Below are 14,808 nucleotides of genomic sequence, written 5' to 3'. Positions count from 1 at the left end.
GAAAAAAATGTAGGACAGTGGGACCTCGATTTACAAACCCCTCTGTTCGCGAACTTTTCGATTTAAGAACGTTTAGAGCGAGCCAAATATGCCTCGGTGTGCGAGCCATTTCTCTATGTACGAACACATTTGGGCCCCACCCGCAGGTAAAAAGCAGGGCACAGCATTGGTCACTTAACAGTAATTGAGCATATGTGCCGCTTATGTTTCAACACCGTGTCTGCTTGTAAGTACTGCGTACGTGTGCGTTGCCGAACATGTGCCTCTGCTCCAGCAACGTCACGACGGCGCGCCGGATTGTCCGTAAAAATTTTAAAAAACAGTACTGGTTTGTTTTGGAGGCAGTTTCAGTTTTAGAGGTGTTTCTATGTTTTATCTAGGGTTTTTCTTGTTTTTATTTCTATCTTAATTTTCTATTATATATTCTAACTTTCTATTTTTATTTTTTACCTTTTTTTTTTAATACTTTGTAGCACTTTGAGATTTTAACAAATGTAAAGTGTGTTACAAATGTAATTCATAATAATTAGTATAATACCGTTTTTATTTCATTAGTACTGCGGTACTTTATTAGTACCGGTATACCGTACAACCCTAATGAGCAGGGGTCTCAAACTCAATTTACCTGGGGGCCGCCGGAAGCAGAATATGGGTGAGGCTGGGTCACATCAAAAAATTCCAATCTTCTCAAATGTCTTAATTTTTTAACACAAAATAAGATGAAACATGAATGACAAATTGAAAAATTAATAAGAAAAAAGGAAATACATGTTTGGCGCTGTGGAATACATTTGAATTCCACTTGGTGTCAATGCGCGGAAAAAGTCATTTCTGCAATGTGCGTCATTTCCCCCAGAGCCATACGCCCCACCCTGATTGGTATGTTCCTTCAGCTCAGCACACAACACTGTAAAGTGCCATTTATATAATACAGCGAGTTTGAGACTGTCATACTGTAAACAAAAACATGCAGCAATATCATTTTCTAATTTTATATTTGCTGCATGACTTAAAGGGCTGATAAAACACATTTGATTGATGCGGGTTGGTTTCTACTATGGCGTTTTTTGATTGCTTCCTTTTTTTCATATGATACGCTCACAGTTCTCGGTCTCCCAGAGCGCATCTTAAACGCGCTAAAAAAAGTGGTTTGTGTTGTAGATCCAACACAGTGTTCCACTAGTTGTCTGCTGCATGATTCAAAACACAGCACAAGGCCATGGGTAGGAGCATCAAGATATGAATGTGGAGGGGAAATGAGTGTCTCCATGGTGACAGCTGCGGCGCGTAATACACACAATAACTTCAAATAAATAGGCCGTGGTGCACCACTTATGCACTTGTTATCATTTGTACATGCAGTCTTAGTAGATTTTTTAGTTTTATGTATTTAGATCTAGTAGGTCAGGCTCTTATTGTATTAAAACTTATTTCATCCCGTAATGTCAGTCGGTTAAGATTATTAAACCGCATGTCATTATTTATATTAAGGAATAATAAATTGTCATTGTCAAAACATTAGCATCCTGCTTTAGCTGCTATTATTTACCAAGAATATACATAGAATGAACTACAAATGTGGTTATCAATACAATACCAAGATGTATTGGCTATATAATTACTGCTAATAACAATAACAATAACTACAAATAAATATTTTGTACTGATGAGAAAAATATTGATGTAAACAGGTTTGCATCGATCATATACTGATACTGTACTACATTGGGTGTCGATATTTGGAACGACACGCCCACGCCGAATACAGGTGAAACTCAAAAAATGTGAATATCATGCAAAGGTTTGTTTATTCTAGCAATTAGATTTACAAGGTGAAAGTAACATATGTCACAGACTCATATTTCTAGCCTTCTTTTGATATCGTTTTAACGATTATGGTTTACAGCCAATGAAGACCTCTAATTAAAAATCTCATCAAATGTTGGGTTTTCAAAAACTGTAAACTTTGGTCATCAAAATTAGAATTACAACAAATAAAAAGGCTTAGCATATCTCACTTTGCATCCAATGAGTTTGTATCACATATTAGTCTCATATTAGAAGTTCAATTGCTGAAATGAATGGACTTTTACACAATACTCACATTTTTTTTCACCTCAATACATACATACATACATACATACATACATACATACATACATACATACATACATACATATATATATATATATATACACACATATATATATATATATATATATATATATATACACATATATACATATACATATATACGTATATATATATATATATACACATATACATATATACGTATATATATATATATATATACACATATACACGTATATATATATATATATATATATATATATATATATATATATATATATATACACACATATATATATATATATATATATATATATACACATACATATACATACATACATATATGTGTGTATATACAGTATATATATATACATATATACATACATACATACATACATACATATATATATATACATATATACATACATACATACATACATATATATATATATATATATATACATATATACATATATACATACATATATACATATATACATACATACATACATATATATATATATATATATATATATATATACGCCAAAAACATGCACCTGGGGATAGGTTGATTGGCAACACTAAATTGGCCCTGGTGTGTGAATGTGAGTGTGAATGTTGTCTGTCTATCTGTGTTGGCCCTGTGATAAGGTGGCGACTTGTCCAGGGAGTACCCCGCCTTCCGCCCGAATGCAGCTGAGATAGGCTCCAGCATCCCCTACAACCCCGAACGGGACAAGCGGTAGAAAATGGATGGATGGATGAACAAGTAGATTGATAATTCATTTTCTACCACTTGTCCTTAATAATTTTGACAAATTTGTTTGCTTACTTACTAATAAAAGTTGTCTTGTATGTTCACTATTTTATTTATGGACAAACTTGCAATAAGAAACATATGTACCCTAATTTTTTTTTTGTTAAAATAAAGCCAATAATGCAGTTTTTTGTGGTCCCCTTTATTTAGAAAAGTACCGAAAAGTATCAAAAATAATATAATACATACATACATATATATATATATATATATATATATATATATATATATATATATATATATATATATATATATATATATATATATATATATATATATATATATATATATTAGGACTGCAACTAACGATTGTTACACATATAGAGTACATACATACATACATATACCTTCTTAAGTGTAATTTGTTTTTTCATTGTTATGGAAGCTACCTCTGGTGACCACCAGGGAGCAGTATTCACTACTTTGGGCCTGCAACAAGGAGAGTCTCCACATAAGCAAGTGCCAGTTCCCCTGATGACCACTCTCCATCTCTGTCTGATCCAATTGGACTCGGAGCCTTCTCTATGTCACTCTGTGAATAATACGTGTGTGTGTGTGTGTGTGTGTGTGTGTGTGTGTGTGTGTGTGTGTGTGTGAGTGTGTGTGTGTGTGACTCACCTCCTCTGCCCTCACTGTCTGCTGGTTTCACCTGGATTGGCCGATTCATCTGTAGGACGAGGAAACAAGCGTCGTCAACACAGGTGGTCATTGGTCACATGTCCTTATTGAAATGCAAATATAGTCGGCAAACAAGCAAATAAAAAACAACAATAATACAATGTCTCCTTGTTGCCATTTTTTGACACTGATAGTTTAATTTAAAGCAGTTGTGTCCAAACCCACAAGGGCCACATACTAAAAAGTCAAACAATGCAGGGGCCATTTTTTATATTTTCTTATAAAAATACTAAAAACAGACATACATATTAAATGTCAAAACTTTGTGTCAGCTTGGTGTTATAGGTGACAAAGGGCCTGATTTAGTAAAGGTTTGCATGTACTAAACCAGGTGCAAACCTGATAGCACACGCAAAGCTGATCTACTAAACGTGTGCAAAGTGAATTGCGTGACCAAAATATGGCGTGCAATCCATTTTGTGTCTCTGTCTTCATTACTATGCAGAATATATGCTGATCATCAAAACGTACAAAATACCAGGGAGAAGATGCAAATATGCAATATGATTTATCAACACTCATCACCGTTTTGGAAGCACTATTTTGAGTTGTATTTTCTGTCGGTCTGACACAAGCGCACACGGCTGTGAAAAAGAGGTGCTCGCGCTGCAAACACAGACGATGGAAAGAGAATCCTCCGTCCTACGTGTGTTTCAACATATTTGGACTGACAGAAATCAAAACTATTAGACATATCGTCAATTCAGCAATTCCTTTTTATAATTTTATAGCTGCTGTATGACTTACGGGGCTGACTAAAGTGAATCAAATGGATGTGTTTTGGTGTCTACTGGCTTTTAGAAAAATGTAATAAATGTTTCTAATTTTTGAGATATATTACTTTAATATATATCCTACATGAAAATAAATGTTTCCTTTTCTTGTGTTTGAGTCTCTGGTGATGTGATCCACCGCCTTAAGAGTCAATAGCCACGGGTACATGGATAACATTTATTTAATCCGATCATCATTCAGATTAAAATGTTACATGCACCTTGAAAAAAATTATCTGATTATGACGCGCATTTCCATGTATCACACCTTAAATCCAAAAACTTTACTTTGACATGCGCAGAACCTAGCATAAACAGAAAGGTGAACTATTATGTTTGCTATGGCGCCATCTTTTGCTCACTGCAGGGGCTGAAGAAGCAGTGACTTCCACTGTAAATAAAAAAAAAACATGTCTTTGTGCATTTCTACTTGTCCGACGTTATCACGGTATTTATTTGTAATGTTTTCCTTCTGTTCACTACTTTTGTTTTACTTTTCTTTTTGAAATGGAGTTTTCTGTGCTTTTTATGTTGTGATTATGTACGGGTTGCAGCACGTCTTTTTGTTACGACATTTTGTGTTTGAGGCTAGCCGTTAGCACTACCATCAAAGATATGCGCAGGAAGGATAACTCTAACCCGCCCACTAATAGTAGACGCTATTTTATAGTTTGCACACGCTGTCTAGCATGTGGCATTTGGATCCTAGTAAATCAGGCCCAAAGTGTTTCATTATTAGTTATTAGTACTAACATTTCAGCTTTTCCTTATTACATTATGTCTTTTTTTGTTATATTTTTACTGTTGTTTTCTTCCCCGACAAGGGGAAGCGTGTTCACTCTTTGGACACCCTTGATTTAAAGCTGTAAACTCGGGCTGTGAATCCTTGGGCACCACAAGATACGATTCAATTCTTGGGGGTATCGATTCGATTCAGAATCGATTCAAAACCTACACTTTTTCAATAACATTGGATTCTAGTTTTATGATTAACTACATTCCGCTATAAAATAGGTAACTCTGGTCGATTTCTACACTACTTAAAAGAAAACTGGTTTTGTTTAAAAAAATTTTACCCAAAAAGTCAAATACAAATGAGGCAATGGTAAATGGTAAATGGGTTATACTTGTATAGTGCTTTTCTACCTTCAAGGTACTCAAAGCGCTTTGACAATATTTCCACATTCACACACACTGATGGCGGGAGCTGCCATGCAAGGCCCTAACCACGACCCATCAGGAGCAAGGGTGACATGTCTTGCTCAAGGACACAACGAACGTGACTAAGTTGGTTGAAGCTGGGGATTGAACCAGGAACCCTCAGGTGGCTGGCACGACCACTCTCCCAACAGCTTAAAATGTTGGTAATTTTATTAAAAGAGTCGCAATTTTACTCGACAAAAGTCACCATTTTATAAGAAAACTAACATTTTGGCAATATTATACTATTAATCGGAATTTTGCTTGGCAAAATTAGGACATTTTACTCCAAAATTGTCACTATTTTACAAGAACAACAAAAAAATTGGCAATACTGTGATGAAAATCAGAATTTTATGACAAATGTAACCATTTTGCATAAAAAAAAGTAATAATTTTACATAAAAAAGTTAAAAAAATATTGCAATATTACAGAAACAGAAAGAATATGAGAAATTGTTCCCAATTTTATAAGAAAAAAGTCGGCACATTGTGAGAAAGACTGCTTTTAGTTCATTTTTTTAAATTCTTGGTTTGTAATTTGTTTTTAATCTTTATTATTTACTTCAAGTTATTACAGTATGTCTCTATATACATATTTATTTTGTGTTTTTTTATTAATTTTGGCCAAAGGGGGCGCATTTAAATTTCTTACACACACTTGTTATTTCATATGTTGACCAGATGTGGAGCATTTTTAAAACCGACACACAGTCAATTTGAAAAATCCCTCCTTTTTGACAGATTTCACCATTTTTTTGTAATGTGCTTAAGGCCGATGACAAACGAGTCACGGACCACAGATGGCCCCTGTGCTGCACTTTGGGCAACCCAGCTGTAGAAGCTAACTGTTAATGGCCACTATAGTCTTAGTACCGTAATGTATTTGTTCATCCTATGGTCACATATGGGACGCGGGTTGTCTTACGTCAGCACCGGAAGTCGTAAAATCAACTGTTCACCTAGCGGGTTTTTTCGGGGATTTATAGGGAAGTCCTTCTTTAGCTGCCGTCTTGTTTTATCATATATTGCTGCCTTTGCACCTGTCGATGTTTACTTTTGTATGCACATTAAATCAACAAAAAAATCCTGACTTTGGAGCAATGTTTACAGACTGTTGTATTTGGCTCTCTATTAGATGCAATGGTTTTCCGTTTTGGGACCATGATTTCGGTCCTAACTCGTTCACCGGTCCTCATATGTAAGGTACTTTTCCTTGTTGATGTCTCAAGAAGGGTAGAAATACAAGAACACACATACAAACACACACACACACACACACACAACCTTGCCCTCTCTGTCTGTCATACAGCACAATCAGAGTGGAGTACCGTGGGGGATTGAGAAGTGACAAGATTAGGAATGAAGGCCAGTTGATCTGGATTACAGGGCAACTACGGATTAGATGAGGGACAAGAGTAGGTGGAGATAAAGAGAAGACAACAGGGGGATGAAATGACAAGTGTGAAGCTGAGAGCTACAGTCTTTAAAAAAAACAAAAAAAACAGAAAGCTAGAGAAGAAGGACCAGGTCTAGAGGACCCCCGGCTGACTTTGGAGCGACATAAAGGGCAGATGGAAGGCCAAGAGGTAGAAGCAGAAGCAGGGACGGCATAGACGAGTGGGACTGAAAGACTGAAAAGAGAGTGGGAGGATGAAAGCAAAGCTGGCGCTCGAGAGGATGATTCAAAAAGAAGAGAGAGAGAGAGAGAGAGAGAAAGAAAGAATGGGAGGAGGCAAGCATGATTCAGTCGTGACTCTCTCTGTCTAAAAAATGTCACGACTACTGAGATCCATCGCCATGGATTTATTATGCATGCATGCACACACATGTTCTGCATAGCCCTTCAGTGCGCACGCACGCACGCAGGCACGCACGCACACGCACACGCACACACACACACACACACACACACACACACACACACACACACACACACACACACACACACACACACACACACAGTGCTTAGTCATAGCACTGAGGCAACGAGACAGTGTTAATGCCACAGGGATGGGGGGGGTGCATGCGGGGAGGAGGAGGGATGCAGAATGACGGCGATGAAAGAATCAAGAAAGGCAAGAGAAAAAAAGGGCGAGGAAGGAGTTCCAGAGAAAGAAATGTCGGACCGCATTGATTCCAAGTGTTGGAAACAACAACGTGGTGGTGGACACTCCCATGTTTGTGTTTGGGAGTTGAGGGAAACAAAGGAAAGCATTGACGTACCCTTATTAGGGCCGGGACAAGACATCAATACGGGGGATATGTTCTATTGTTACCTCGCAGGGTACAGTAAAGCTATAGAAAAAGATCGATCTGGTGATGTATTGGTATTGTTGGTATTAGGGGTGTGACGAGGCAAGACCGTACACAATATCAGGTTCACAAGGATGAGACGTGACTTTTAAGCAAGGGTGGACTGGGACAAAAATTGGGGTGGGGCCACTTTATAATATTTGCGTTAGCCTGCGACACAGTCATTTTGATAGTAGGCTAACATAGCTAATATAGACACTTACATCATCTGTTGCTTTCATTACAACACTTATATAAGGTGTTTAGGTTTTGCAGCTCCATACAGTTTTTTTTTATATATTTTTGGTCCAATATGGCTCTTTCAATATTTTGGGTTGCCAACCCCTGATGTGGACATATGCACAAACCAGAGCTACATTCTAGCAAACAATTTCTTTGGAAATCCAAATGATACAAAAAGTGGGGTGTATAAAACCAAGGTATGTGTAATATTGATTGCATTTCTGATAGTTGTTTGTGTGCCATGTTGTTCCAGACCACAGCAAAAGTTACCCAGCTTGCAAAGATAGTAATAAATCCAATAGCTTTAACTTGGACATACACACCTATACCTTTGGCCATTCTAAGCCAGTAATTCCCAGGAGTTATCTCACCCTCTCAGAAGCCGCTGTTTCACTAATGTTTTCCAACGTTGTAAAAATGTGTAGAAATAATATTACATTTCAACATTTCTGTCATCAAAGATTTGCGTCAGCCTGCGACACATAGTCATTTTGATAGTAGGCTAATATAGACACTTACATTATCTGTTGCTTTCATTATAACACTTATATAAGGTGTTTAGGTTTTGCGGCTCCATACAGTTTTTTTTATATTTTTGGTCCAATATAGTGTTGTCCCGATACCAATATTTTGGTACCAGTACCAAAATAATTTTGATACTTTTCGGTACTTTTCTAAATAAAGGGCACCACAAAAAATGCCATTATTGGCTTTATTTTAACAAAAAATCTTACGGTACATTAAACATATGTTTATTATTGCAAGTTTGTCCTTAAATAAAATAGTGAACATACAAGACAACTTGTCTTTTAGTAGTAAGTAAACAAACAAATACATATACATATACACTCACTGTACAAACACACACATACACATACTACACATACATTCACTGTACAAACACACACATACATATACTGTACATATACATTCACTGTACAAACACACATATACACATACTGTACATATACATTCACTGTTCAAACACACATATACACATACTGTACATATACATTCGCTGTACACACATATACACATACTGTACATATACATTCACTGTACAAGCACACATACACATAATGTACATATACAAGTACATATGCACACATACACTCATGCACATAATCACGTTTCATCAAACATATATTAACGTTGTTGCCCTAGGGTAAACTGGGTATAACACATGGCACACTGTCAAAGCTTAACCTATTGTTACTATAACAATCTACTAGGTTAATGTAGGTTGCTTCTCTTTCTTCCCCTCCATTTTTCTGCATTCTTTCGTATCTCAAGTTATCATTACGTATATGTATTGTTGCATTTGAACAATTGTATTGTTGATAATAAAGGTAAAGTACTGGTATTGTTTATTATCAATAGCACTATTTCTATTGGTATTCATATTGCTCCATTTTTAGTGTAATAATACTCATTGTCATTTCTGTATTTTTTTTAAAATTTTCGCTAACTGCTTATTTGCTATTACTTTTACCATCATATTTGTACATGTCGTATTTGCTGATGTTGCTCTGTTGTTGTTGTTGTTGTTGTTGTGTTTGCTGTTGTTGTTTTTGTCTCTCTGTCTAATCCCCCTCTTGTCCCCACAATTCCCCCCTCTGTCTTCCTTTTTCTCTCTTTCTATCCCCTCCTGCTCCGGCCCGGCTGCACCAAATGATAATATAAATACATTTAATAAAGTCAAAATACAAGTAAGGCAACAAGAGAAGTATCCTACACTTCTCTTTTGTAAAGTAAATCTGAACAGCCGATATGGGCATCTACATCTGCTATATGATTTGCCCGAGAAGCTGGACAGGACATTATTAAAAAAAAAAAAAAAAAAAATTTAAACAAACAAAGGCTCCTAATTTAGCTGCTGACATATGCAGTAACATATTGTGTAATTTTCCATTCTATTATTTTGTCAAAATAATTAAGGACAAGTGGTAGAAAATGAATTATTAATCTACTTGTTCATTTACTGTTAATATCTGCTTACGTTCTCTTTTAACACGTTCTATCTACACTTCTGTTAAAATGTAATAATCACTTATTCTTCTGTTGTTTAAAACTTTACATTAGTTTAGGATGATACCACAAATTTGTGTATCAATCCGATACCAAGTAGTTACAGGATCATACTTTGGTCATATTAAAAGTCCTCATGTGTCCAGGGACATACTTCCTGAGTTTATAAACATAATATAAATTTTAAAACAATGAAAGAATCGGTGCAGTACAGAATATGATTCATTAGTATCACGGTACTATACTAATACCGGTATACCGTACAACCCTAGTCCAATATGGCTCTTTCAATATTTTGGGTTGCCGACCCCTGATACAAAAAACAGGGCTACATTCTAGCAAACATTTTCTTTGAAAATCCAAATGATACCAAAAGTGGGGCGTATAAAAACCAAGGTATGTGTAACATTAATGTTATCACCTACTGCAAAAATCAATGCTGCTGAATTAATGAATGTACTTAACGGTGCAGCCACAACACGAATGAACTCGATGCAGAGTTGGAAAAAGAGTAGGAAGGACATAAAGCAAAGCACATGACTGGAGGATGGCCATGGGAAAGGAGGATGAGGAAAGAGGCAACAGGGAGGGGTTGAGAGAGAAGAGAAAAGGGTCCCAGCGGGGTGTTAAGGCAATGTAATGAAGCTGGTAATTGAGCAGAGGGCAGAGCTGGGAGAGACTGATCCATACGTTTGATTAATCAGCTCTTAGCTGTCACCACAAGCTATTGATCCAAGGCAAGGCCATCACAGGTGCAAACACATTGTCCGCGTACACACACGCATAATGTGTCTTTCGGGGAAGATGCACATTTCTCACCTCGCACCTTTATTGACTGGGGCTGTCAGCTTTAACATAAACTTACAGAAAATACAAACAGTCTTTTCTATGACCTTGGAATTCGCACTTCTCTGCGCATCCGTCCATCCATCCATCCATCATTTCCCAGTGCTGGTCTCACCGCTGTCCATCCATCTTGCACTATCAAGTCATCGATCAGTCACGTCTTGTTCATTGATCTGCTGCTGTGTTGCCGAGAAGGCTGATTGTAGCCAGATTTGTGTCCGCTAACCTTTAGTCCATCCTTCAATCTATCCATCACCTCTTCCATTTCTCCCTTCATTAAGCCTATTCAAGGCAGTCTTTGTGACTGGCTGACGCTCAGGAACACTATCCATCGATTCCTATTTTGAGTATTTTTGCTCTAATTGACATGTTGACGCATCAGTCCATGAATGTGATATTAAGCACAGGCGAGGGGATGAGAGGAGACAGCAGGTTAGAAGGCGCATGTTGCTTCTGCCAAACGACAGCATCGGAAAATTGTCAAGGCAACCGGCTGGTCGCCATGGCGATTGTATGACGGCACACTAGGTAGGTAAACAAGGATCCTGGTTGCCAAGGGCGACTGCTGGGATCCTCTGGTAAACAAAGAAATTGTGCCACCTTGACAGTACCCCTCCCCCAGGAGAAATCAATAAGCTTCACTCTCGCAAAATTGGCACATGAGAGCTGTAAGAGATGTGGTGTTTATTTGCCTTTTATAAAACATCCAGTGAAGCAGGGTATTGACATGTGCACTCATCTGGCAGCGACAATTGCTTTCAAAACAACAGGTTCAGGGAAGTGAGTCTCGAATGTTGAGAACCACTGATTTTTACTTTCACAAGCCAATGTCACACCGTAAAAGCTGGCATTTTGTTTCTGTTTTAGGGATGTAACGATAAACGGTAACAATCATAACCTGCTCAGTGGCCTTGTGGTTAGGCAGGGGTGTCAAACTCATTTTAGATGGGGGGCCACATGGAGAAAAATCTACTCCCAAGTGGACCGGACTGGTAAAATCCTGGCACGATAACTTAAAAATAAAGACAACTTCAGATTGTTTTCCTTTTTCAAAACTATAACAAGCACATAAAATACAGAACATATTTTTTAGGAGGCCCTGTTGCCTACCAATTTAACACAATGAGTCTTCTAGCCAATAAAAGTAGTGAACACTACAAGATTCTTTTGAAATTTGCTCAGAGAAGATGACAGAGGGGCTACCCCAAACAGTTCGCTTAGAGCAGGGGTCGGCAACCCAAAACGTTGAAAGAGCCATATCGGACCAAAAATACAAAAAAATAATCTGTCTGGAGCCGCAAAAAATTAAAAGCTGTATATAACGTAAATGTCTATATTAGTTATAATAGCCTACTATAAAAATGTCTATGTGTTGCATGCTGAAGCAAGTCTTTGTTGACAGAAATGTTTAAATGTAATTGTTATTCTACACATTTTTACTAAATTAGAAACTATATAGGTGAGATAACTCCTGGAAATTACTGGCTTTTAATGGCCAAAGGTATAGATGTGTGTGTCCAACTTAAAGGAAACTGTCTTCTTTTCATAGATTTATTACAATCTTTGGCACGCTAGGTAACGTTTGCTGTGGTCTGGAACAACATAGCACACAAACAACTATCTGAAATGCAGCCAATATTACATACAGATAGTGTGTCATGAGACATGCAAATGTAAATTAAATACACAGAGGACATAAATAAAGGAAATTAAATAAGCTAATATATAACTACAAATGAGGCATGGTGATGCAATATGTACATACAGCTAGCCTAAATAGCATGTTAGCATTGATTAGCTTGCAGTCATGCAGTGACCAAATATGCCTGATTAGCACTCCAACAAGTCAATAAGATCAACAAAGCTCACCTTTGTGCATTCACGCACAGCATAAAACTTTTGGTGGACAAAATGAGACAAAGAAGGTGTGGAAGATTTTACATGTAAACAAACTGTTGCGTCACAGTCCACACTATGGTGGGTTCAAGAACCGCCGAAATTAGTAGGACAAAACGATGTTCACCAAATACTCTCATCAGTGAAGCATACACACAAACATATTAAACAGTGGTAGTTCTAACATTTGGGGAGGTTTGTGTCATGTTTGTCCTCAAACAAAAAACATACTAAAACAAATGTTTTTTTTCCCACATCGTTTTCCATTTTCAATCCTTTTTAAAAAATTCTCCAGGGAGCCACTAGGGCAGAGCTAAAAAGCCGCGGGTTGCTGACCCCCGGCTTAGAGGATTCGGCTCAATCTTTTCACCAATTACCAAAGACAAAGTATTAAAAATGTCAATCTAATAGCTGCACAGGGACGGACAAAGCCAAAACATATGTATTAAGTTAGCTGGAGACTGTTGACACCCATCACATAATACCAATATTCCGTCATACATCTGAGCCAGTCGGACCTTGGCAGTCGGACCTTGGTACAATAATATTTATTAGCTTGCGTTGAATAAGGCTGTGTCAAGCAAAAAAAAATACTTCGGAACTCTACTCAAAATCTCTGTCCGGTTCTCCTCAGATAGAGCCACAAAGTGACTTAATCGAATTTAGAGACTCAGGGCGTAAAACAAAAATGTGGTTATAAATAGGTGTAGTCGACCCTTTTAAGGTTGGAAGCGGTGTCAGAAACACATCTAAAACTGTATCAGTCGGTAAATCTGGAAACCTAGGGAATGTGTTACGTACAAAACTGCAGATCTGGAGATATCCTTCTACACTAAGGTTATCCAGGGTAAATCCCACCTAACCCTATCCTTGTCCACACACACACAATGGTCGTTTAAGACCCCCTCCCCCCCTCCGTCCGCCGGCCAATAACTGATACAGTCTGCTTTGCCAGTCCAAAAGCATTTGCAGTCTTCCGTAGTCTTCCCTCGACGGCCATGTACTACAAAGCACAGGCTACCTTTTTTATCACATTCACAGGAGCCCGCATTCTCGTTGTCTCTCCTTCGACAAATGGACGAAGTTTAGCGGTAAATAGAATCACAGCTGAACTGGATATTCGAAAGTTTTCTTTCCGCCTGAGAAGTGTTGTATCCAAAATAGCTGCAATCACTTTCTCTTAAGGTATTCATGTGTGATTTCCACAAGCGTCTGTACAGACGGAAGGAGGAACACGGGCATGTCTGGATGACTCGCCTCCATATTTCCAGTGGTTAGCTCCGAGTTACAAAACCGCTTTATTATGAAGCTGGCTGAGGCGCGTTCTTTCTGACGTCACTTCTAGCATCACTTCCTCTCTGAACTCAGTTTGTAAGCGATCAATGAGTCCATACAAAGCTAAGAGCCGGAGATTCAAGAAATACACTGCGCACTTACCCGTGTAAAAAATTATCCAAGGAGGGGGACCTTAAACGATGGTTGAGTGTGGCCGAAACGGGGCTTAGGCTAAATAATTATTTGTTTAATGAGTTATCTGGTTTAATGTAGACAGGGTCTAAGAAAGTGTAGATTAGGGAGTGAAAATGTATCACAAAGTTGCTGTAAACAGACAAAAGTGTTAGTATTACCATTTTAAATTAAAATTATCGAAAAACCGAGATTCGTAATTGCCCTTTGATAAACTCACGGACATACTGGCACCAGCTCGCTATCTTAAATGCTAACATGAAAACAAGAGACAGCAACGTCTTTATCCATTAAGAAGCAACATACCTTCATATAAACTTCTATAATCACATTGCTGTCTGAGCAACTGAGATATTTAATTGTGCACATTGAACCTACGAGATGTGCTCTCTTAGAACAGAGTGATCGTTCTATACTCAGATGAATACGAGTCGGAGGTTGTTTTATGGTGCGTTCAAGGACCACTGAACAGAG

The 14,808-nt window shown here is 37.6% G+C and overlaps 1 protein-coding gene across 4 annotated transcripts in view; it reads right to left on the bottom strand.

Annotated features, from left to right (window-relative positions):
• LOC133636057 (CUGBP Elav-like family member 3) overlaps positions 1-14,808 on the bottom strand; it is a 113,393-nt gene that overhangs the window by 34,234 nt on the left and 64,351 nt on the right. For all 4 annotated transcript variants that reach the window (XM_062029673.1, XM_062029672.1, XM_062029670.1 and 1 more), the window contains one exon: positions 3,527-3,575. In XM_062029673.1, coding sequence (XP_061885657.1) covers positions 3,527-3,575 — 49 coding nt within the window. The remainder of the gene's footprint in view (positions 1-3,526; positions 3,576-14,808) is intronic.

This window comes from Entelurus aequoreus, linkage group LG20 (genome assembly GCF_033978785.1).
Source record: "Entelurus aequoreus isolate RoL-2023_Sb linkage group LG20, RoL_Eaeq_v1.1, whole genome shotgun sequence".
Classification (NCBI taxonomy): Eukaryota; Metazoa; Chordata; class Actinopteri; order Syngnathiformes; family Syngnathidae; genus Entelurus; species Entelurus aequoreus.
The sequence above is the reverse complement of the archived record's forward strand: the minus strand, read 5'-3'. Positions and strand labels throughout refer to the sequence as shown.